This window comes from Aphelocoma coerulescens, chromosome 2 (assembly GCF_041296385.1).
Source record: "Aphelocoma coerulescens isolate FSJ_1873_10779 chromosome 2, UR_Acoe_1.0, whole genome shotgun sequence".
Classification (NCBI taxonomy): Eukaryota; Metazoa; Chordata; class Aves; order Passeriformes; family Corvidae; genus Aphelocoma; species Aphelocoma coerulescens.
Genome location: NC_091015.1, coordinates 89383608 through 89406670, shown reverse-complemented (window position 1 = coordinate 89406670; position 23063 = coordinate 89383608). Strand labels below are relative to the sequence as shown.

The following is a 23063-nucleotide window of genomic DNA, read 5'->3' as shown; positions in this document are numbered from 1 at the left end:
AATTTTTTTTGCTCACATGTGTGTTTTCCTGTGCAGCAGGTTGCAGAAGATTTAATCCAAAACTAAACCACAAAGCAATTAAAAGAGCTTAACCAAACAGAAGTGATTTAAAGCATTACCCCCTGACAAAATAGGCATTTATCTCAGAGATAACCAGGAGTAAGGAAATGCATCTGGGTCCAGACTCTCTTCTAGTTTACTACATCCAGCACTCAAAAGCATAAAAAACCCAGGGCTGAACAGCTACATGCCTGTCCGCAGGCAAAGGACCTCCTTAGCCAAATGATTTTGACTATACACTGTAATCTCCTAAAGATGCACCATTCATACATCAAGGTGGGAACCCTTTGCAGCTAAGCTCTTCCCATTAGCCAAGGGGATTAGCTCAAGCAAGCAGTGAAGGATTGCTGCAACAGAGAGGAAGAATTTTCTCCCCCCATTTCTCCAGGATCAGGCCTGAAATAAGATCGCACCCTTTACTAACAGATGTGACCTACTTGGGTCAAGACACCAAACTCAAGCAGGGAGGAGATCCCACTCCCTTCACACAAACACCTGCCAGCTGTGACTGACAGTCCCATTTTGCCCAGCCTGGAATAGTCTGCAAGTGCCAGCTGTGGAAAGCTGTGCTTCCCCAGATTAGAAAAACTGATGCAAGACCAGAGGAAGGGCTGGCAAGAACACAGCTGCTTTGAGACAGAGATATATGAGACAAAGAACGGCCATGAAGATGACTGGGGGTATGGAGCAACTCTCCTATGAAGACAGAGAGTTGGGGTTGTTTAGGCTGGAGAAGAGAAGGCTCCAGGAAGACCTTTCTATGGTCTTCCAGTACACAAAGGGGGCCTACAAGAAAGATGGAAAAAGACTTTTTAAAAGAGCATGTAGTGTAAGCACAAGGAGGAATGGCTTTAAACTGAGAGGGCATGTTTACATTAAATATAAGGAAGGAATTCTTTACTGTGAGGTTGTCCGGAGAACCTGTGGATGCCCCCTGCCTGGAGGTGTTCAAGGATGGGTTGGATGGGACTCCAAGCAACCTGCTCTAGTGAAAGGTGTCCCTGCCTGGGGAAGGGAATGGCACATGCAGAGGATGGTGGGAATTAAATGATTTTTGAGGTCCATTCCATCCCAGAAAATTCTATGACTCTTTGATATTCAAAACTGAAATTCAGCAGTCTTTAAGGCTGGTGAAAGTAACGAAACGAAAGCAGAGATGTAGGGGGTGTGACACATTTGCATATGAAGCAGAAGTATCTTTCTGGTGAGCCCAGCATGTACCAACAGGCACGGGATCGAGCTGCTGGCAAGAGCTAGCAAGAACATAGCCAAGAGCAAGCTTCTCTTTCCACTCTAGACATCTTGTCTTCAAGAAGTAGTTGTATTTCAATATACATTATCCAATACCTCAGACTACCCACAGACTAACATAAAATTACAGAATCATTTACCTTGGGAAAGACCTCTGAGATCATTGATCACTCAAGCACATCCCTAAGTGTCACGTCTACACATATTTTAAATACCTCCAGGGATGGTGATTCCATCACCTCCCTTGGCATCCTGACCCAAAGCTTGACAACACTCTTGGTGAAGAAGTTTTTGCTAATTTCCAATCTAGACCTTCCCACATGCAACTTGAGGCTCTGTCCTCTTGTCCCATAATTTGTTACTTGTGAGGAGAGACCAACCCTACCCAGCTACCACCTCCTCATGGGTAGCTGTAGAGAGATACCTCTATCAGGCAACAGACAGAAAACACACACAGATCACAGAGCAACTTTCAGTCTGACAAAAGCATCATTTTCTCCTACAAGGTAACTGGTCCAGTAGATTTACATATCCTTGCTCTACCTCTCCCAGCTTCCCCTCTCACCCTGCCACCCAAAAGGTACGCTGGAAGCTATGAGTCAACACACCGGACAGCAGGCTCTCATGAGCAATCCTCATTGGCCCTAAATCTCAGGGAACCATGACTTTTCTCTTTAGTTACCTCTGAAAGTGTGTCTACTCAGCAGCACAAACCTTTACGTGGCAATTCATTTTACTTTGCAATGAATTACATCAACCAACTTCTCTGTAAGCATCAGCCTAGACAATTCAATAAATATCTGCTTCTCACAGCATGGTGCAGTTCCCCAAGTCTGTGAGACCTGGGAGGACTTTGCAAGCTTTCCATCACAAAGATGATGCTTTAAATTATCTATAAAGAAGCTGACTGCACAATAATTTCAAGTCAAATTATCAGTGTGCCTAAATTAAAGAGTAAGTGCAGCACTCAAAATGCAGTATTACTGATTCTTCCCTGCCCAGAGAGGTGCTTTTTCTAACATAAAAATAAAATAAAGTTTAAAATTTAAAAAAAACCAAACAAAAAACCCAAAGCCAAAGCAAAAAAATCCACCAAAAGAAAAAAAACAACACACAACAACAAAAAAAACAAACGAAAACCAAAAACCAAACCAAAAATAACCCCAAACCCTAAAAGCAGAAGAAATAACCCAAACAAAACTCTAAGCAAATGAGCTTCATCGTATGCCTGCAGAAGCTCAAACTGGGAATTTTCCATGACTGCTTTACACAGTGCTATAAAAATGTATTTAGTTGTACATACTCATAATCAGATTTTTATGGCACAAAAGAATGCAAGTCTAAAACAAATATAAATGCCTTCCTCTGCCTATACACAAGCACTATCTTTTACTACTTTTCATGCTAATAATAAAGTCACTCCTCATATTACTATGCTGTGAACAAAAAAAACAACCAGCTATTTGTTCTCTTTGGGTGGTGGGTTTTTGTCTTGTTTTGTTGGGATTTTTTAATAACTCTAAGGTAAAGTGACCTAAACACTACTAAAAAAACCAACTTTCCCACAAATGCTGAAGCATGGAATTGTGCAAAGAAAAGCATTTTTGGCTAATTAGCATAGAACAGAAAAGAATTCAGGAAAACCTCCTTGGTCAGAAAGAGCACATGCTTTATTTCAGCTGATGTGAATGTGACATACACCCAAGAATGAATGATTGCTTCTTCAGCCCAGACCTCCTCTGGGAAAAATGCTCCAATTTGGTCACCTGGAGGGGCACTCATCCCTACTGAATTACTCTCAGAAATGTAATTTCAAAAAAACGTGAGTATTTTCAAGCATGTTACTAATTATTCATACTGCTTTAGCCAAAATTTTATTTTTACTCTTCAAAAAATAAACACAACAGTCTGTTACCACTAATCTCAGCTGCAAAACAACTGAGAAGCATCTTGCTCATGATTACCAAAAAACCCAACCTCACAAGACAGTTCTGCTGAAGCTGGTGGCTCAAGCACTCCTGAACTCTATGAAATAGGAAACACCAAAAGCCGCTTAGGCTTTATTCCAAATAAATGTTGCAGTAGCAATGCATTCCATTCCTCCACTGCCAGCTCAGTATTAGCTTCCTCCAAGCTTTTACTTGGCTGGTCAAAGAGACTTGGCCTTAAACAGAACCAATCTTCTTTTCAAAGAAGTCATAAATCATCATCTCAAAGTGGAGCAATAACTTTCCGCTTACCGCACATACTACCTCTAACCTGAGATGCAGCATATGAAATACTTCATTCTGCAGACAGGAACAGTGATTTCCTCACCTCTAAGGAAATTAATTTTGAGTGCTCGGAGCTCCATGCCATTCTCATGTGCGCAGTGGAAAATACTGCAAGCCGCAGGGACTATGTGCCTGCTCCTCCTCCAAGCCAGTCACCCAGAACTTGGCCCCCTGCTTAGCACAGGCGGTAGATCTGGTTTTATTTGCATGGGTGCAAACTCCCAGGGAGGGCAAGAGCCTGATTTATACACTACACCTCTCCACCCAGTGAAAGGCAAAAAACATATTGGAAATGGAAAATGCTGTAGTGACTGGACAACCACGACAAAAGCTTTTGTCGAGGGCCGCAGGACTTTGGCACGTGCAGCAACGCAGTTTAAATCACTCAAATCCCACGACAGCATTCACATGATGTCACCTCCCCCCCCTTGCTCACAAGTCACTCTTCCTACAATTTCACTGTTGTTCCAAGTACCAACTTGTCTTCATTTTGAAGAAATCAATATAATTTCATCATAATTCTAGCTGCTTACTAGTAAGATGAGCACAGCTCAATTCTGGCAGCATCTTTATCACTGAACATGTGTCTTTTGAAGAGAGCACCGACACAACATTGTTTTGCTCACATTTTCAGCTCCCTTTCATCTTCAGACAGACACGAGAGTATTTGTTTATGCATAAATGTGACCTTCAGAATCTCTGTGTATATTTTCAGATATACATATGGTTTTATGATGTTCTTTTCTCGTAGGAGTTAAATCCACACCTCATGTTCACATAAGCAAGATCCCATTTGTACAGGATAACTACAGGATCTAGGTCCATAGCTAGAAGTATGAAGAGATACATGCTCCATTTTCATTCCTCCAGATCACATTAAGACCCACCTCAAACATATCCAACTTCCAGAGGTAACACACAACTTCAGACAATTTGGAAGAAGCTTGTTTGGGGATTTTTAGCCTAATACGCTGTAGAAGTCTTTCCCTCAGATAAAACTTTTTGTCTAAAAATGATTTATGGACACGTTTACAAAAATAGAAGATGTGAATCATTCAGTGGTTCTTCTCTTGCGAAAAAAAAGCTCCCAGCAGGAGTTTTCCCCAGCAAGTTGATTCTCAAATACTCAAGACTGAGCATGGGCTGGTGATGGATCATCCTGAGTGCACACACATCCACACCTGCTGCTCCCGAGGCAGCTGCATGAGTAGCACAGACCGTGCTGCACCACAGGTGTGGAACACTGCTTGCCCTGTAAAACACAGTTACTGCTTTACACAGTAATGTATAATGTCACATGCAACTTCTTCCTGCTCATTTGGAGGAAAGAGCAATGTCCAATTCTTTTTTAAGTCTATTTTCTATACCATGTTTCCAGCTTGGGATTTTTACTCCTAACAGCAGCTCTCATGGTACCATCTGGTCCCTGAAGGACAAAGGCTGATGTGTAATTACTCCTATCCAGCCCTGAGGCAATTCTATTTCATTGGTAGAGGTACGAACTACATGGCACCCTCTCCTTTACTCCCAACTTCATACACTACTCTGCTCCCTCTCCAATAAATTAAAGGAAACATAATTGAACTCGGTCTTCTCTGTGCCAGTATGGTAGCAGTATTTGTACTCTTTTGGACAGTTTCCTAAAAAGCCAGAAAATCTCCTCTGGGTCCTGTAGGTCAGTTTTGAACATCTTCCCTACAAAAGGCACCACAAGTAAATGTTTTTCCATCAGTAGATGCCATGCCCTGTATCAGTTAGAAGACAGCTTGGCAGCTTCATTAAAAGAAATAAAGTAGAAATAAAAAACTGATTTCTGTCTTTCCAAGGACATGTCTGCAATAAAAGCAGCTCTACAGTCAATGTACAAATCAATGCAACAATGATCCTGAGATGGGTTAAAAAGCAGCGGTAAGTTAGACAAGTCACCTGCTAACAAAGCCATGTCTGTGTGCAGAGCACAAAGACATGATTGTGGCAGAGGCTTCCTGCCCTCATCCCTGACAGGATGGACATGGTTGCAGAGGCCACACCACCCACTGCTGCCCACCTGGGAGCTATGGCAGCAATGCACAGGGGCCCCACAGTGTGCACTGCAGCGAGTGAGGCAGCAGATTTGCAAAGCTGTGCTCGGACCATGGTCCCTGCTACTTGAATATAACTTGTACCAAGACCAGCAGTAGTTACCTCATGGATTTTAATCATTTTTTCCTGGTTACTGTTAAGTGGATTTTTGGGAGTTTCCTGAGTTCCAACAGATACAGTGTTCACGGAGTCACAGACAGGTTTATGTTGGAAGGGACCTTTAAAGATTATCTAGCTCAACCTTCCCTGTCACAGTTAGGGACATCTTTCCCTAAATGTTCATTAACTCCAGCAAGCTTGGACTGTGACGTGTATGAAGCCACTTGCACCCAGCTAGAAATGAAAACCAGGAGGCATTTCAGAAAATGCTTGATTTTAAACACATTATGACCCTACTCTTACTCAGGTGGAACTGTCTCCCATATTCATCCTGGGATTACCATGTCTTTACTTATTTTAAGTAGAGCAACATCAGGTGCTAAATTTCCATGGAAAAAATTACACAATCCAGTACTGTGCAGGTCAAGGCGCCAAATTTTAGAAACCCAAGCCTCAACACTAACTCCCACTGCTTGTTTTGGGTTTGTAACCTTTAGACATGATCACATAGCTTAGCTACAGATCACCAAAACCCTAGAACTCCTCTATGCCTTTAAACCTACCCACCCACAAGCCTTTGCTTAGCCAGCAACTTCCCGCTCCTGCCCAGTCAGAATCCACTATTGCAGCTGCTTGTTTGGGAACTGCCGACATCTGCTGATAAGAGAAGCAAAACTCACAGACTGGGAACAGGCTACTCACCTGCATCCCCCCATGGCTCAGGAGAGACCTTAATAACAGTCCCCTCAGCCTCAGAAGAGCTGCTGGGCAAAATGCACACAGGGAGCTAGGAGCCACAACAAGTAGGACACTCAGTGCTAAGCTTTGGACTCAGGATAAGCCCAAGAGCATTGCATCTTTATTATTACTTTCCAAAGAAGCCTGAAAAATGTAACATGCCCACAAACACACTTACCATTAAAGGGGAAAGAGGACATGACACGTGCCACTGCTCAGTCAGCCAACACCAAGGCAGAAGAAACCTAGGTCTGAAGATGAACATTCTAGTTCTGCACCACTAAGTCAAAGAGAGGTTAATTATTACTTGGCTGTTCAGGCAAGCCCCCAAATCCTTCACTTAATTGGGCCAAAACACAGCTAAGTGTACAAGGGAGCTGCTTTTTAAACAAAGACTTTTACACTAAAAATGTAATTTGTGGGATCAGCACCGTACACAGTGCAACAAGACACAGAAAGACCCAGACTGTACTTGGTGCACTTCTGAACAAGGTTAAGCCCAACATCTGGAGCCTAGAAAAAACAGCCTTCTGTCTGAAGTCTCACCCAAGCTCAGCAGGGAGCCCTTGGAATCTTCAAGAGTCTGCCAGGGTCCCCAGGGCAGTCTCAGTGCATTGCTACTTCAGGCTGGTTTGTGGCATCCTCCTCACTTCCATGGCTGTTGTCCCCAAGGAAGAAAATCAGCCTGCTCCTTCACGAGGTTGCAAACCAGGTTTTATTTTGCAAAAGACAAGGCCAGTTGACCCACGGGTACCCATTAGCTACTCCCTACACCATTTCCATACTGCTCACATGACCATTTAGTTAAAAACTAAATTCAGAGTTTTATCAGAACAGTAAATGTACTGACAGAATAGACACTGCAGGGAACACAACTTACTAAAAAGTGAAATGATTCATAAACTCATGTATTTATTTCAGACTGAGGCCAAACAGCTGTCGTCACTTACGCAAGTATGCTTGAAAACTTTCCTTTGAGCAGAAAACAGCACAAGTGGAGCTATTTTTAAAGCCATCTAAATAATGGCAGGGCATGACATACCTTAACTTTTTACCACATGGTAAAGATGAAAAACTGGAACAACCTCTCTCTTTTAGCCATCTGAGGGCCTAAATGAGTAACTTTATTTATAGCCACTAATGGCTACTACTTTTGACCTTATTTTTTCTCCTTAACAAACCACCTTTCCATCAGGGAATTTAATCTTTCAGCAGTTCAGTCATTTCTGTTATTCTTGCTCAGTATGGCTTTTGAGCTGTGAAAAAACTTCCCAGGTCACTGGGAAAAATAAACAAACAAACAGCAATTTTTTTTTTTTTTTACTGCTTCAGTTAATTCCAGCTGCAAAGGTCAGAAAGAGGGAGAAGATACACAAACCAATCACATTTTTTTGCTTCTAAATAACCTCAAAGCAATTCATTGCCATATATTTCCTCCTGTGCAGACAGCAGCTGCACCAAATCATTTACTTCAATTTAAGAAATGGAAAAAACACATGCAATATGCAAGAATGGTAAGTAACATCAGCATTAGCAAGGAACAACAGATTAACAGAAGGCACAAATATCCTGTTTTAGATCTACACCAGCAAACAATACAAGGTATTCTCTTCCCCCACACCTTTCCTCTTCATTGGTACATAGGGAAAGGAAGGAACAGCACAGCACTGCAGCTGGAGTACAATAAAATATCACCAGCTAAATAAATATACACACCCACAAAGGAACCAGCACCTTATACAGTCACCCTTTGAGCTTACTGACACAACCTTTTCTTTTTCAAAGTACATACAAGGACCTTCCCAGTGGTCTCAGACCCTTCCACAAGTGAAGATGTAAAGAGCAAACATCCCAATGGTCTCAAGTACAGACTACCTTCAGCAGCCTCAGCAGCAAAGCATCTGCCAGGTGACAGAGATCTCTTGAAATTTTTCCCTAACAGTTACAAAGATCTGATAAAAATCCATCTCTTTCCTGAAAAAACAAGTGCTAGTACCACAACTGGACTTCTGGAGAGAAAGAGCCGCTTGCTGACTGTTAGTTCCTCCAGTAGAGTGTCTGGAACAAAATGGGTGGAAAAGATGATCACACGGTAACAAAAAGTAGGAACTTCAGTGTCAATAAAACCACAAAGGGCAAATTTTACTAAAATAATTTTTGCCACCCATGAAGCACTACTAATAAATGCCAAAGTCCTATTTTTTGAAAGATATTTTATTGCAGCTTTCTTGAGGAAAAATCCAGATTCCTCCAATATGCCTACACCACACTATCCAGAAGCACATCATTGCTCAATACCACTTAAAAAAAGATATTTTAAAAGACCACTATAAAATGCAAGACTTTCCAAAATTTTAGAAAAATTTTGTAATGGAAGGACTCCCTCAAAGGAAGAGAGGCCCTGCAGAGAGACCTAGACAAATCAGAGGGCTGGGCAATCATTAATCATATGAAGTTCAACAAGGGAAAGTGCTGGATTCTGCACCTGGGATGGGGGAGCCCTGCATGCATATGCAGGCTTGGAAGCAAGAGGCTGGAGAGCAGCACTGTGGAAAGGGACCTGAGAGTCTTGGTCAATGAATGGCAAGTTGAATCTGAGTCAGCAGTGTCCTGGCAGCCAGGAGACTCAAGTGTGTCCTGGGGGGCATCAGGCACAGCATCGCCAGCTGGACAAGGGAGGGGATTGTCCCGCTCTGCTCTGCACTGGGGCAGCCTCACCTCGAGTGCTGGGGGCAGTTTTGGGTGCCACAATGTAAGAAAGGTATAAGCCATTAGGGAGCATCCAAAGGAGGGCCACAAATATAGTGAAGAATCTGGGGAGGAAGCCATACAAGGAGCGGCTGAGGTAACTTGCTCTGTTCAGCCTGGAGAAGAGCAGAGTAAGAGGAGACCTCATCACTGTCTACAACTTCCTTCTGAGGGGAAGCAGAGGGGCAGACACTGATCTCTTCTCTCTGGTGACCAGTGACAGAAGCTGAGGGAATGACATGAAGTTGTGTCAGGGAAGGTTTAGGTTGGATAAGGAAAATGCTCTTCACCCAGAGGGTGGTTGGACACTGCAACAGGCTCCTCAGGAAAGTGGTCACAGCACCAAGCCTGACAGAGTTCAAGAAGCATTTGGACAATGCTGTCAGGCACATGGTGTGATTCTTGGCCTGTCCTGTGCAGGGCCAGGAGTTGGACTTCAGTGATTCTTGTGGGCCTCTTCCAACTTAAGATATTCTATGATTCTATAATACCAAAGACCCAACGAGCAAATACACACTCAAAACCTACAGTTAGGAAAACTCCAGCTGGTTAGAAGACAGCAACAGAAGATTATTCTACAAATTTTAAACTAACTACAAAGCAAAAAAAGCTTAATTCATGCATTTTAAAGCAACAGCTATCAGACATTGTATCCAACAAGGAGCCCCCTTGGAGGAGCCATCCTGCTAAAGCATCTGCTCCTGCTCAGAGCCTGATGCTAGCTCCTCTCCTCCAACTCCCCAGGACTCCCTGGGGCCATCCCTGCAGCAGCATGACCCATGATCTGTTGCTGAAGGTGTCTGGGCCTTTGCTGCCTTAAGCCTTTCTTGTCCTTTCAATTTAGCCACTGATTCATGTGCAGCCACTCTTCTTGCCTAAGGTCTACATGCAGAGCGGGAGGCACATCCCTGTGCTCTTGGACAGTCACAGCTCATACTGCCTACCAAAACCTCTGATGCCTTCCAGCAGGAAAAGAAAAAAAAAAAAAACAAACCCAGGAAAACAGCAAAGCTTTTATGGCCTTTCTCATCGCATAAAGCGACTGTGCACTTCTCAAATCAAAGGTTTCCAAGCAATATAAAGAAGTGTTTCTGCAAGTGACACACTAGTTCAAGAAATCAAAATTCAGAATTACAGCCTTTATTTGCCTGAGTCCAGAAGCACTTGGAATACAGTAACTGCTGAATCCCTGTCTGAAGGAAAAGGATTCCATGATTCAATGTTTTCCTTTTGCACTCAGTAAGGACTGCTAAGAACAAGCCACCAGCAAAGGACCACTGGATGCTCATAAGAAAATGCACAGATTTCCATACCACTTTCTGTCCTCCACCAGGAACTGACGGCATCTCCACCTTAACTACATGGTACAAAGGCATCCTACTGACAGAGGTGCAACTACACAGTAAAAGTTTAATACAACTATTTCATCACATTGCAATTAAGTTTATTCATGGGCTTCTGTACAAAAGAAACTTGGGGTGTTAACTACTGCACCAGAGTCCTAGTCATTTAAGGTACTAGATCACCAGAGCAAAATTATGGGAAAAACAGAAATAGAAACAAATAGAAACAGAAATTTGGAGTAGAGACTCCTAAAACAGAAAACAGAAACAGCCTTTTGCCTTAAGTGCTGTGAAACCTTATGCCAAAATCCCATGTATCATCTGTTAAAACCTCTCAGATTTGGTGCACACATTGTTAGAAATGTTATTGCAAGGAGGAAAAAAAGGGGCTGCTGCACAAATTACATTTTCTAGCATAGATTTGCTGTGTATTTTTATTCCTTTAAATAGCTTATCAAGTATCACACAGTAGAATCCAAGTGGAGTTTTTAGAACAAAGAGCTCACTTCATGGGACACTCCTCCTGGTACACGGTCTGAAAGGCAGCAGGAAATGCCACCCTTCAAAGCCCTGCTGCAAACGTTGCTCTTATTTTCTTCTGGGGAATATACTAATTGATTGGACACACCAAACAAACCTATTCATCATACCCATCACCAGAAAGCTGTAATGAGGGGATAAACCTAATCACAAACCCAGTCTATACTTAATAAGGGGAAGAGATCCAAGAAAATGACCAACAGAGAAAGAAGTCTGACCTACAGAATGAGCATCTACTCCTTGTCCTGACATGAACTCCAGTGTGACTCCTGATGTGACTCGTGTCCTGCCAACTTGGCTCCTTTCTGAAGCAAATAAAAATATAACCTAACCAAGACACAAAGCTGGGTTTGGTCCACTAAAATGGTCAAATAGAAATGATGGCCACTGGCTCTGTAACCAGATGCGTACATTAAACAAAAGGATTTGACTTCTCCTCAAGATAAACAACTTCATAAGAAAAACAATCCCATTCTCTTAACAAATATATTTAACTTAATCTGAGAAAACATTTTAATGTCACTCTAAACAACAGCAACTAAAGTAGAAACAAATAATCCATTTCCGATAATGTGATAAACATCAATACTTTTTCAAAACAAGGAAAAAACTTCTCTTATCTACTGTCCCCAAAAGCAGGGCCAGTTTGGCTGAAAGCAAAAGAGAAGGCGTGAGAACCTTTCAGAGAAATCCTGCACTTCTCTCAGCAAGATCAACAGACACATACAGCACACAACACCAAAACCACACAAGGCTTTGCCAATAGCTCCACTTTCACAGTTGAAAATCATTTCAAGAACTACAGAAATGTTTCCTCGAGATGCTGGAAAGTTCATCAAAACGAGTTTTCTAAAGCCTTCTGAAAGTCTGTGAGAGAAAGAGGGCCAAGGGATTTGAGGTGTTAACTTTGATGACAACGTTCAGTAATACCCTGCTTTGTAATTCCAGCTGACAGCTGGCACTCAGCAACCATTGAGCCTCAGGTCTCTACCTGAGGTTATGCTACAAGCACCACAATCAATCCTGACTTTGAGACCATGATAGCAGACTCGGGTAGCAGGGTGCCACTCTACCAGCATTACCATGACAAGAAGTTAAGAACAGAGAACACAACCCAGAAGACCCTCAATACTTTTAGTGACAACCCCAGTATAGAGCCAGGTGTGCCATGATAAAATGCCCTTAGGTAAACCTGCTCAGAGTGGGAATATAGTTTTGCCCTCCCCCAGTGGAAAAAGCAACAAAGCAAACATTTTCCTCTGCTAAGGTGTCCTTACAGCAACTCCCTTAAGGGCATTCTCCAAAACGAAACAGACTTGTATTAACACACTCTTGTATCACTGACCTATAATAAAGGATTATGAATAGTTTCCCAAGAATATATAGGAAAGGGCAACACTAACACATCAAAGGGCAGTTCGTCTTTTACTTCCTGAGTCCTCTAACACAGCCCTCCACCCTGTGCATGCCATCAGCCAGGATCCCATGTGATGGCACAGCTTGGTCCCTGAAGTCTGCTGCTGAGCTACACTCTCTTTCTTCCTCCTTCCCTCATTCCCTCATCCCACAAAACCAAACTCCCAAAAATGTCATAGAAACATTTAATCCATCTAAGAGATGGATTAGAAACAATATTGATTTCTTGAACATTCACCTCAGCTTAATATTAACTCAGAAGTCTAGCAAGGCTTGCTGCAAGATGATGACAACACACTCTCAAAGAAAAGAAAGTCTGATACCATAAACCAGGCAAAATGCCCTCCTGAAACAATGTATGTGCCTGCTATAATGTATTAACATACAAATACAGGAACCCTGTTCAGCTCTGAAGTCTGGCAGGACACTGGATTGTACAGGAGTAAAGTCTGTCCTCTAGAAAGTTTTCCTTCAGAATGCCATTAATCCTAGAAGGAGTAAAAGGTGTTACACTGACTCCCATATTTAGGCCCTGCTCCAACATGTTTACTTTTAGCCCCTGGGGACAGGGTCATTGAGACGCATAAGAAATCCAGCTTCATGTGTATTGCATCTGAAATTTCAGTGCAGGTTTAGCAAACCATACAAGTGACGAGCACCTTTCACTTTTGAAGACTTCCTTCCATACACCAGGGTACGAGCTTGTTTGATACAATGTTCCTCAAAGCCTTAAAAAGGCTGAAGTGTGCCTTGTGGTTTTTTTTTTCCAGTTACTGACGGTGGCTACCCCTTGGTGAAAATACCTAAGCACAACTACACACTCTAACTACAAGATCTCATATAGAAATTGTGTGTTAAACCCCTCTACAAAAGAGCCTACAGAAAACAGAAATGTTAACTTTGGCTGGCAAAACCGAACACACCCCAATTTCTGCCATGCTTCCAATGTGAACCAAAATTGTGTCTGTTCCTAAGTAACCGATTCGACAAAAAAACCCCATATATTATTAAGTTACTCCAACATCACTTATGTTTGCAATTTCGATAAAAAAGAAACCCCAACTCCCTAAACTTTCCACCAAATAAGAAGGCTTTCACAGGCTGAACTGAAAAAAGGTCACCTGGCCGAAAGGAAAACAGCAGCTAAATACAGAGCAAGTATTTACATTAATGAGTAAAACCAGCATGGGCATGACGTGTTTACAGCTGGATCAGCTCAGCAGCCTTCCCCAGTCAGTCACTGGTCTGCAGTGGGAGAGTGTCCATCCAGTCACAATGCCCACGGAACAAGACCTTCCAGAAAAGCTGCCAGACACCCCTACGCTGGCTGTCCTGGCTGAGGATAGCAGGAACAAGCATAAATGGCATTTGGACCTACCTGAGATCACATTATTAATCACCAGCTTGGCCTAGGAGTAGACAGTATATTCTCTCCCAACATCTCCTTTCTTGTTACAGGAACATTTAGAAATACAAGCAATCTTTACTAATTCCTTCTCTCCTAATGAATCTTTCCCAGTATATTTTCCCAATATAATGCTCATCTTTTCCATGTAGCAAAGCTGTAGTTTCTTCTTTGGCATGGATGTAGTTTACTCCAAAAGGCAGATCTGGAGCATAGTCAGTATCAGTTCCCATTCTGAATCCAAACTTTGAAAAGTTCTGCCTTGAACTTTTCAAGAATGGAGTGTTTGAGCTACTTAACAGACTTCTTAAGAAAAGGATAATCCACTTAACCTTTTTTATCAAGGGGCTGTCCAGAACAAAGTTGCATTACAGTAAATATGGCCAATGGATAATGCTCATACTTCAGACATAGGACATCTTAGATAATCCTAAATAATTAGAGGAAAAAAAAAAACAAAAACCACCATGCAAAATTGGAACCATAATACCTAAAACCCAGTAATTTGCCATTAGCTGTGGTCCCAACACCAAATCATCCTCATTTATGTCTCACTAATGGTTTAAAATGTTGCATAATGATAAACAGCAGGAAAAACCAAGAGAAATGAGAACGCCTAAGCCATGACCCTCAGATATAAGCCTGAAGTCATATTCAATCTAGCAAGTTTTGAGGTCATATCCAAACTTGTAAAGTTGTTACAATTAGTGACTTAAGGCTGATAATTCTTTTTTTTTTGTCCCTTCAGCAGAAGTCTTAATTCAGAGTGACTTTTACCTCCTGCCCTTCTACCCACACTCCACCCAAAACTATGTTCCTGTCTCTGACCACATCTGGAGACGGTGATTCACTAAGGAAAAACACTGGCCCTGCAGCCAAAAAGGTTGGTGAGATCGAACTACCCAGAGGACACGCTTCCCTTCAGAACTGCGACAGCACTGCAGTCAACATGCCGGATGCTCCAGGGGTGGAGCTGCTGCTCCTGCTCTTGGAGGCTGCTGCACCTTCCACTGGGTCTGCACCCATACAAGAGACAGAAAAAGGCATTTGTCTTGCTAGAATTTTTTTAAAAGTAATACCAATATTAACAATTCATACTGAAAGAAAAAAAAAAGGGAGGCACATTATTCACTTGCTAGGGGTTGGTTAGCACAGTGACACTGTATATATAGAGATACACGTATGCACCAGCACACAGAGCCAGGGACCTACCAGTTTTCCTTCAGCTATTTTCTAAAGTCAAAAAACAGATTCATGAGACTATATTGGTCTTACCATGCTGAAACCCAAGATTCACTGAAACCACCACAGAAGCCAAATGTGGTACAACCATGTGTAATTATTTATATGGGGCCCTAAACTTTTCCTTCTATCTTTTGAGGCACAATGGGGCAACAAGAGCACTGAAAGGTTGCAAGGTTTCTCAGGTTACTCATTGGACCAGCACATTAAACTCCCCACACAACACTGAAAGCTAAAGCTACCCTTCCTTTTTGCTTCTCTCTCTCCTCCAAAGTGGTCCACTCCTGCCATCACATTATCATGGAAAAAAATGAGGAACATTTCTGATAAAAGCCCGTCCCACTTGGCATCAAAAATAAGTTGGGACTAGCCACGCTTTCAAACATTATTCCCTTTTACCAGCCAGCAGGCTGCATGACAGCTCTGAAACAAAAAAAACCTGAAGAGGTTCACAACCACCAATATCACCCATACACAGTGCTCACCAAATGAAAACACATATAAAGAAGAATATCTTGTTAGAGCAAAATAGCTTACACACGAAGTGCTAACACAAACATACAATTAGGGAAAAGACCAAAAAAAGAAAAAGGTAACGTTTCAGTGAGGTGCCACCAGAAGGTAAAAAAAATCCCAGACTCAGAAGCAGCCAAGTCTTCTGTAATAGTGGGTTTCACAGCTTTTCTTTGGTTGGAGTCTGACTGAACATACCAAAAAAACCACAAGCAGACCTGCAGAATGTAGAGCCTCCACTGCCAACTTCAAAACTTACGTATTTTGCAGCTTTAAGAGAATTCTTGTGTCATTTTACAATATGTGCAGTGCCAGCAGGGTTGCTAGGCTCTAGCCCAGCGACGACAATGCTTCAGTTGCACAAATTTGTCTTATGAAAGGCACATGTGAAGTATCTGTGGTGGGCAGTGACCATTACATGATACTGATGAGCTGAATGTGATTTCCAGCTTGGAGAAATAAACCTGAAAAAAACTTTGTCTTTCTGACTTGATAGGTAGTCCTAAGTCCCCTTGAAACATCACCTATTCAAAACACAGTGCTCTCTAATTAACCTAACTGTAGACAAAACAATCATCAGCTTTCAAAAAACCTAAATATGAGAAGTCACAGCTCAGAAACTTCAGAGAACGCAGCCAATGTCAACAGCCAAAAGAGGCACAGTTTCTGCTTGGCATGGCTTTGGCAGTCAGAAGGTCTCCAGATACACCTTTATGCCATCACTCACGGGATGATGGTTTTGCCCTACCAGCCTAAAAGACAACTTTGCTGGTGTAAGCTACACAGCTTACACCAATACCAAAAGCTGGAACATCAAACCCATGCTTGTGTTATCGTCAAAACACTTGTAAACTAAAACTTGGGAGACTTCCAAGGTCGTCCCAAACCCATCCGCTGAGCTGCACAGCACAGCCAGAAGCCATGTATATTGATGCTCGTATTTATTTGCATAACCAGGTTTTCTCTTTAGGCAAATAACCCTGGTGGTGCCAAGGCCACTTGTTTGCAGGAGATGATGAATTCCTCAAAGGACTCAGTCCTGTGAGGTTGTGATCTGCCAAACACTGCAACAAGGGAGCACCAAGGAAAAGTTTGCTGCAAGCTGCATAACTGAATTAAGAGCTTCCAGGTTCAAGCAGATACCTCCTCTGACAGCTTCCTGGAGCTAAATTTCTGTCCCATATCCTTCCCACAGAGGGAGGTTCAACACTTGCTCCCCCAGAATACATGCTGGGAGCCCTCTCCTTAAAACATAGTACACAGGCAATTATGTGCAGCTGTGGAGAGCACAAATGAAGGAAACCATTCTGAACTCGAGGTACCAGTGGTACTGCTGCAAATAAAACCAGGGTAGACACAGAGTATCTGCTGTGCCTCAAAGGGCACAGGGAGGGTACCCTGCAGTTCCAAATAAACTCCTGTGCAGTGTTGGAGAAACATGAGCAGGACCTCTATGATGGTGATGCTTTTATAATGAATTCTTTCAACATCATTTACCCAGACATGCTACACAGAAGGCAGGACACACAGTTCTCCTCCCTTCTCAATTTCCACAATTGCAAGGGTGGGGGGAATCCTTTAAGGTTGGCAACAGCTAAATCCAAACAATCCCTGCAGCCACCACTGTGCACACTGTGCTGCAAGTTCCCCAGGAGCTGAGCACCAGCTCGGAGGGCAGGTTTGGACATGACCTACAGAAGCTCCTCCCAACCTCAAGCCCTTTCTGACCTCTGTTGGGTCAGCAAATGCCACACTTCTGTGACAAGGACAGCAACCATGGTTCAGTGCAACACCCTGTACGCATTGGACAAAGTGACTACCGTGTAAGAGGAAGAAGACAAACCTGACTTCTGCATCCTCTTCCTCTGCTGCCCTGATAAGCACTGCTTGGGAACTTCACATGCTGAAGAGGCAGTTTGAGCTCCACTCTCCTGCCTTTTTTTGTGATAAGTTTCCTTGTCTTCTGCCTCATCTGGAAATTACTTTCTTCCTTCCCTTACAGCATACATCCCCTTTCTGCAGGGATGCATTCTCACTGGAAAAAAGTCTGACCTCAGCTACCACAGGAGCCTGCTCCCTTGAGAGCACCGTGGCTGTCGGTAAAACATATGGGAACAATTTTTTCAGGCTGTTTTAAGAAACACAGCCAAATGGCTCTATTGCACAGATCCATACAGGATTTCTACAGGTTTTATTACTATAGATAAGTAAATATGACTACATAAATATATCAAAAAAAATTAAAATTTTTTAACCTCCATCCTTCCTCCAAAGACTGTACGGTAGCATAGACCAATCAATAGCCTTTAAAAAAGCCTCAGAAAACACTTTTCCTCTGTATTTAGAATGCAACTTTGTTATTATGTTAGTACCTTGCAGCAATTAAAGCATACTGGGGAGTAAGTTATGGGGCAAACTCTTCTTGCCTAATTATTTACTTAAAGCCATGGGGTTTTTTTAATTGGTTGAGCTAGAAAGTTGGGACAGGGATGGAAATCATGGCTTCCGTGGAGACAAGTACAACCACTTGTTGTCCTTTAAGAATGAGAGCTAAAAATACTAAGAAATAGTAAAGAAAGGAAACTGGGCAGCAGGATGGAGAAGCCAAAGAGCTGCTAAGTCACAGATGATGGCAGAGTCAGGTGATTGGCAGGAGCATGGCGTTATCCCACATCTCACTTAAGGCAGCAAGTCCCAGCAGCAGTCCCTCCCTTTCAATGCACCTCCTGCCTCCGGAGGTGTCTCACTCAGTTGCCTCGTTTTGTTCCAGTAAGCATCACCCTATACCGAGAGAACGTTACATTTACCATCTAGCTATGGAAAAATAGTAATGCAGGGTTGGGTTTTTTTCCTATTAACTCTTAAGTTGTACAGTATTTTCTGTAACAGCCAGACTGAAGACACTTCTGCCTCCAGTGCAGCAAACAGGAGCTGCTTGGTAATGCTGATGAACAACCCCTGTGAAGTGCCAGCAGATACCCTTCCCACTATCAGCTTTTCTCCCACAATATAATCACATCAGCAGGCTTACGTCTCTGACAAAGAAGAGCAGAGCAGATTGGGCTTTTCACCTGTGCCTTTCATCCAGCTTCCTCCTTCTTCCACACACTATAACTTATTTTAACGAGAACAGTAATTCCCTAGATAAGTCAGCAAATATTTTTGTAAAGAGCAGCTGCAGGATGTCTGCCTCGCACAAATTAAATTACCTAGTGGCTCAATCCAGTGCCTTCAACAGACATTCTTCTGTGGTAGCTGGGTCAGACTCAGTGCATTTCTGCTATTGTGCCTCAAGCTCCCTGATTGCCATTTACATGTGCTCTGCTCCAGAGTGAGGGAAGGAAAATGTTTATACTTGTGGGTGGGACTTTGGATGCAGATTAAAGTCAAGGTGCTATATTTACTGATCTTTTAAAGTAATATCAACATGTTGAAAGGGAGTCAAAGTTCTTAAGAAAGATCAAAGTCCAGATGAAGCAACCACAGATTAACATAAATACATGCTGAAATGCTAACACAGACTGGCAAAATTTATTTGTATTTTCCCTGGAGCAAGTAATTCTGCCTAATAGGGGAGTCAAAACCATGAAAACTCTTCTTCACCTGTATGTAGGGCACACTACAGTACTTTGTGTTGGGGAGAATGACTCTTCAAACTAATTTTGCAAGGCTAGGTTAATACTACCATATTGCTCATGGCTTATGAGCTTTTGAGAGGTGAGGACTACATCCTCTAAAGGGGAAAAAAAAAAAAAAGGCAGTATTACTACTTAACTCAGACTTCATCAAAACTAATCCTGCATTTCTTCCTTCTTATTGCACTTGACAGAACTTTTGTTGTCTGACAAATGAAAAGCCAACAAGCAATAAAGTGTATGACCTTCTTTTATTTGACTAATTACTATTTCGGTAAACAGATCACCTATTTTTCTTGTGGAAGCATCAACAGCAGCACCAAGAACATGAGGGACGTTGTTTCATGAGGGCAAAGGACAGTTTTGCAGTTTAATCACAGCCCTGTAAAACAGATGTCTGGCCTGTATTTACAACCCTGACAGTGCAACTGCTTCGGCAAGAGGTGCAATTAAAGCAAGTGTGCAGGCAGTCACCAGAAGTCACAACCCAGTCACGGGCTTTGCCAGCAAACTACAGGCACAACACACACGTGCCATTGATCCTTCACACCGTATGTTCATAACGTTGTGTCGACACCAGGCGGGCTAAACTGTTCCAGTAAAGTATTGTTGTGCAAAATTCAGCTAGCTTGGACCAGAAGAGGACCCAGCTTCTGAGTTTAATCAAATACCCTGAGTCAGTAGCAAAGCACCTTTGATTTGGTTTCCTCACTCGGCATACTGAAGTTGTCAAGATTCACAAAACCACGGTAAAGCTCAAACGACTTTAAAGACTTCAGCCCCCCTCCTCTGCATTCTGTACAAAAAGATTTCGTCTGTACTTCATAACATGAACTTAATAAACAAACCTTTCAAAAAGAGTGCCCAACGGCAGCCCTGCCTCTGAAGCCTCCATCGTTTTGAAGCCTCTCATGCCCGTGCAAGGCGGACAAAGCGCGCTCCCCGGCTTTCAGGCACGGAACCCCCAAGGAAGGACCCCCACTCCCACCTCAGCACGGTTTCAGAGGCTGCCCCGCCGCCGGCAGCAGGAAGCGGGGCAGGGTCCGCACCGGCGCCCGCCGCTGCCCGCGTCCCGCAGGGTCCCCGCCGCGGGGGAGGTGCCGCCGGTGGGCGCGGGGCTGGGGGGCAGAGCCGCGGCACCGGAGCCTCCATCCCCCGCCGCTCTAATGAGCCCATTTCAGCGCCGAGCACCCACCCAGCTGCGGACAGCCCGCGGCAGCACCGCTCCAGCTCGGCGGCCACGAGTTCCGTCCCGGTCACGGCCACAGAGGCCAGGAATTTGGGGGGCGCAGCTCCCTCCCTCCCACTCCCCCGGTGCTGCTCCTGCGAACGCCCTGCAAGCCGAACCACTCGAGGGAACGAACACTTTCCGCGAGCCTCCCGCCGCTTTGCTGCCGGTATCCTGCCCGACAAAAGCAACCCCACGTTGGAGGAGAAGGAGGAGGATCCCACCGGCCCGCGCTCACCTCCGCCAAGAAGTTGTCCATGGTGGCCCCTCGGCCCGCCCGCGGGTGCGCAGCGCCGGGCACCAGCCGCGCACCATGTGCCGCTCTCGTCCGGCCCGGCCCGGCCCGGCTCGGCTCTGCTCGCCCCACCGAGCCGCCTCAGCCACCGCGCCGCTCCATCGCGCCCCAGCGCCGGCACCAGCTCGCAGCCTTTGTCCGTCCGCCCGCCCCCTCAGCGCCGCTCGGCCGGGCGGTCCCGGCAGCGCATAGCCGCCGCGGGGAGCCGGCAGCGAGGGTGACGCGGAGGAGGAGGAGGACAAGGAAAGCTCCCGCCGCCGCACGCTCCTGCCCAAGGCCGCCCCGTCCCGTCCAGGCGGGGCAGGAGCAGAGGCGGAGCCGGGGCCGCGCCGCTCCCTGCGCCGCGCTCAGCCTCGCCCCCGCCCCGCCCCGCCCGGCCCTGGCCGGAGCGCGGGCAGCGCCCCACGGGCTCTCCGCTCGTCCCGTCCCGTCCCGTCCCGTCCCGTCCCGTCCCGTCCCGTCCCGTCCCGTCCCGTCCTACTGCTGCCCGCGGTGCGTCGCCCACGGGGGTCCTGGGGACGCGTGTCTGGCTGCTCGGGGCGCGGAAACGCGCCTTGGAATGCGGAGTGAAAGGAGCGCGGGCGCTGGAGGGGGAGCGGAGGCTCGCCCCGGTGTGGGGGCGGCTCCACTCCCGTGCTCGGCATCACACAGCCGTGCAAAGCTCCGCCAGCCGGCGAGAGGTGCTGCCCGAGGTGGTTAAAGAACGCGAACCTGCAGGGTTCCGCTGCAGGCAGCCCTTAGGTAAACGTGTAGCAAACTTGTGTACCAGCTCTCCTCAGCCGTATCCGTGTTCCTTTGCTAAACACATCTTGCAACAGCCACTCACTGAGACATCACTGCAAATGAAAATAGCCCTCCTATATATAGTTTTTCACTTCCTTACCTTCTTGCAAAGCAGATTTAAAGTGTTCAGGTTTTGGAGACTTCTTGTTCATAGTTTTGTGCTGACCCTGTAGGAGCTAACAGCACAAGAAACGCAGCAAAGGAGAATCAAATCTTACGGATATTGGCCTATGTCCTTCACATTGCAGAAAGAAATGTACCAAAAAAAAAAATGTCACAGCCATAAAGAAAGAGAATACAGTATTCATCCTTTCAGTTGCAGGCAGCACCCTGATACTGGTTTGGGACCTTGAGCACGTGAGCAGAGATATGGGATAACAAGCCCTTGATAGCAGAAATAATCATGAGTGTGCAACTCTCATTTTTAAGGTGTCACAGCCAACACGTAGAGCACAAAGACCACTAAAAAAAAGCAAGTTTAAGAATACATACACTACACAAGGAAAAACTTTCTAGTTTCACCTTTGCATCAAAAAAAAAAAAAAATTATCTGAATTAGGAGGTGAGCAGGTAAAATATGTTTGGTCATGTCCAAAATCAGGTTGTGCTGGTCTTGGAGAATCACACAGTGACATCCATGAAAACTGATCTGCCATCCAGGTTAGCACTGGGACAAACCAGCGCAAGAGGGACTTTCTGCCAAACAGGTACCTGCTAGAGCCTACATGGGGGCTGTGGCTGCCTGTCCCATCACACAGAAACAAGGTGGCGGGAAGTTTTCAGGCAGAGAGCAACCGCCTTGGACATGGCCAGCTGCCAGAGACCAGCATCTCTCTGCAGCTCACCTTGCCATGGCCAGCAACCGTGGCTTCTGGCAGGAAAAGCAGAAACACTTCCCAGCTTGCTTGTAGCATAGACCGGAGTCCCTTGGACGGCAGCTTGCCAAGCCCAGCTGGGAGACATCCTGCTGGACGCCCTGCAGCATCCTGGGGGCTGCCGGGGGATCACTTCTCTTGTCACTGCCCTAATCTCTACTCCCAGGTAAACAGGTTATACCTTCCTGCAGTTGCTCTGAAACTCAAGATTTGCAAAGGATTTCACCTGAATGCACCTGTCTACACAGTTCCAGCTTACACAGAAGTTAGCCAAAATCATTACTCTGCTGCAGATTGTAAGGTATAAATTCCAGTGTGGAAACTCTGTAACGCTATTCCATACTACTGCACTTCCAAAGTTACTCCAGGGAAACAGTTTTTTTTCCACGATCACTGTGCCAAAAAGCTTCCCCTCTCATACAATCCCTAGTTTGGCGAGGGCTGAGTCAGATTGGAGATATTTGTTAAATTATTTTGACTTCTGATTGAATACTTTGTTTGACACCATGTTATTGGAATGTAGCGCGCATGTCTGGC

The 23063-nt window shown here is 44.6% G+C and overlaps 1 protein-coding gene across 1 annotated transcript in view; it reads right to left on the bottom strand.

Moving 5' to 3' along the window:
* The window catches only part of MYO10 (myosin X), a 163242-nt gene extending 142112 nt beyond the window's left edge, over positions 1-21130 (bottom strand). The window contains exon 1 of the mRNA XM_069008309.1: positions 20812-21130. Coding sequence (XP_068864410.1) covers positions 20812-20832 — 21 coding nt within the window. The 5' untranslated portion in view covers positions 20833-21130. The remainder of the gene's footprint in view (positions 1-20811) is intronic.
* Between the last annotated feature and the right edge of the window lie 1933 nt (positions 21131-23063).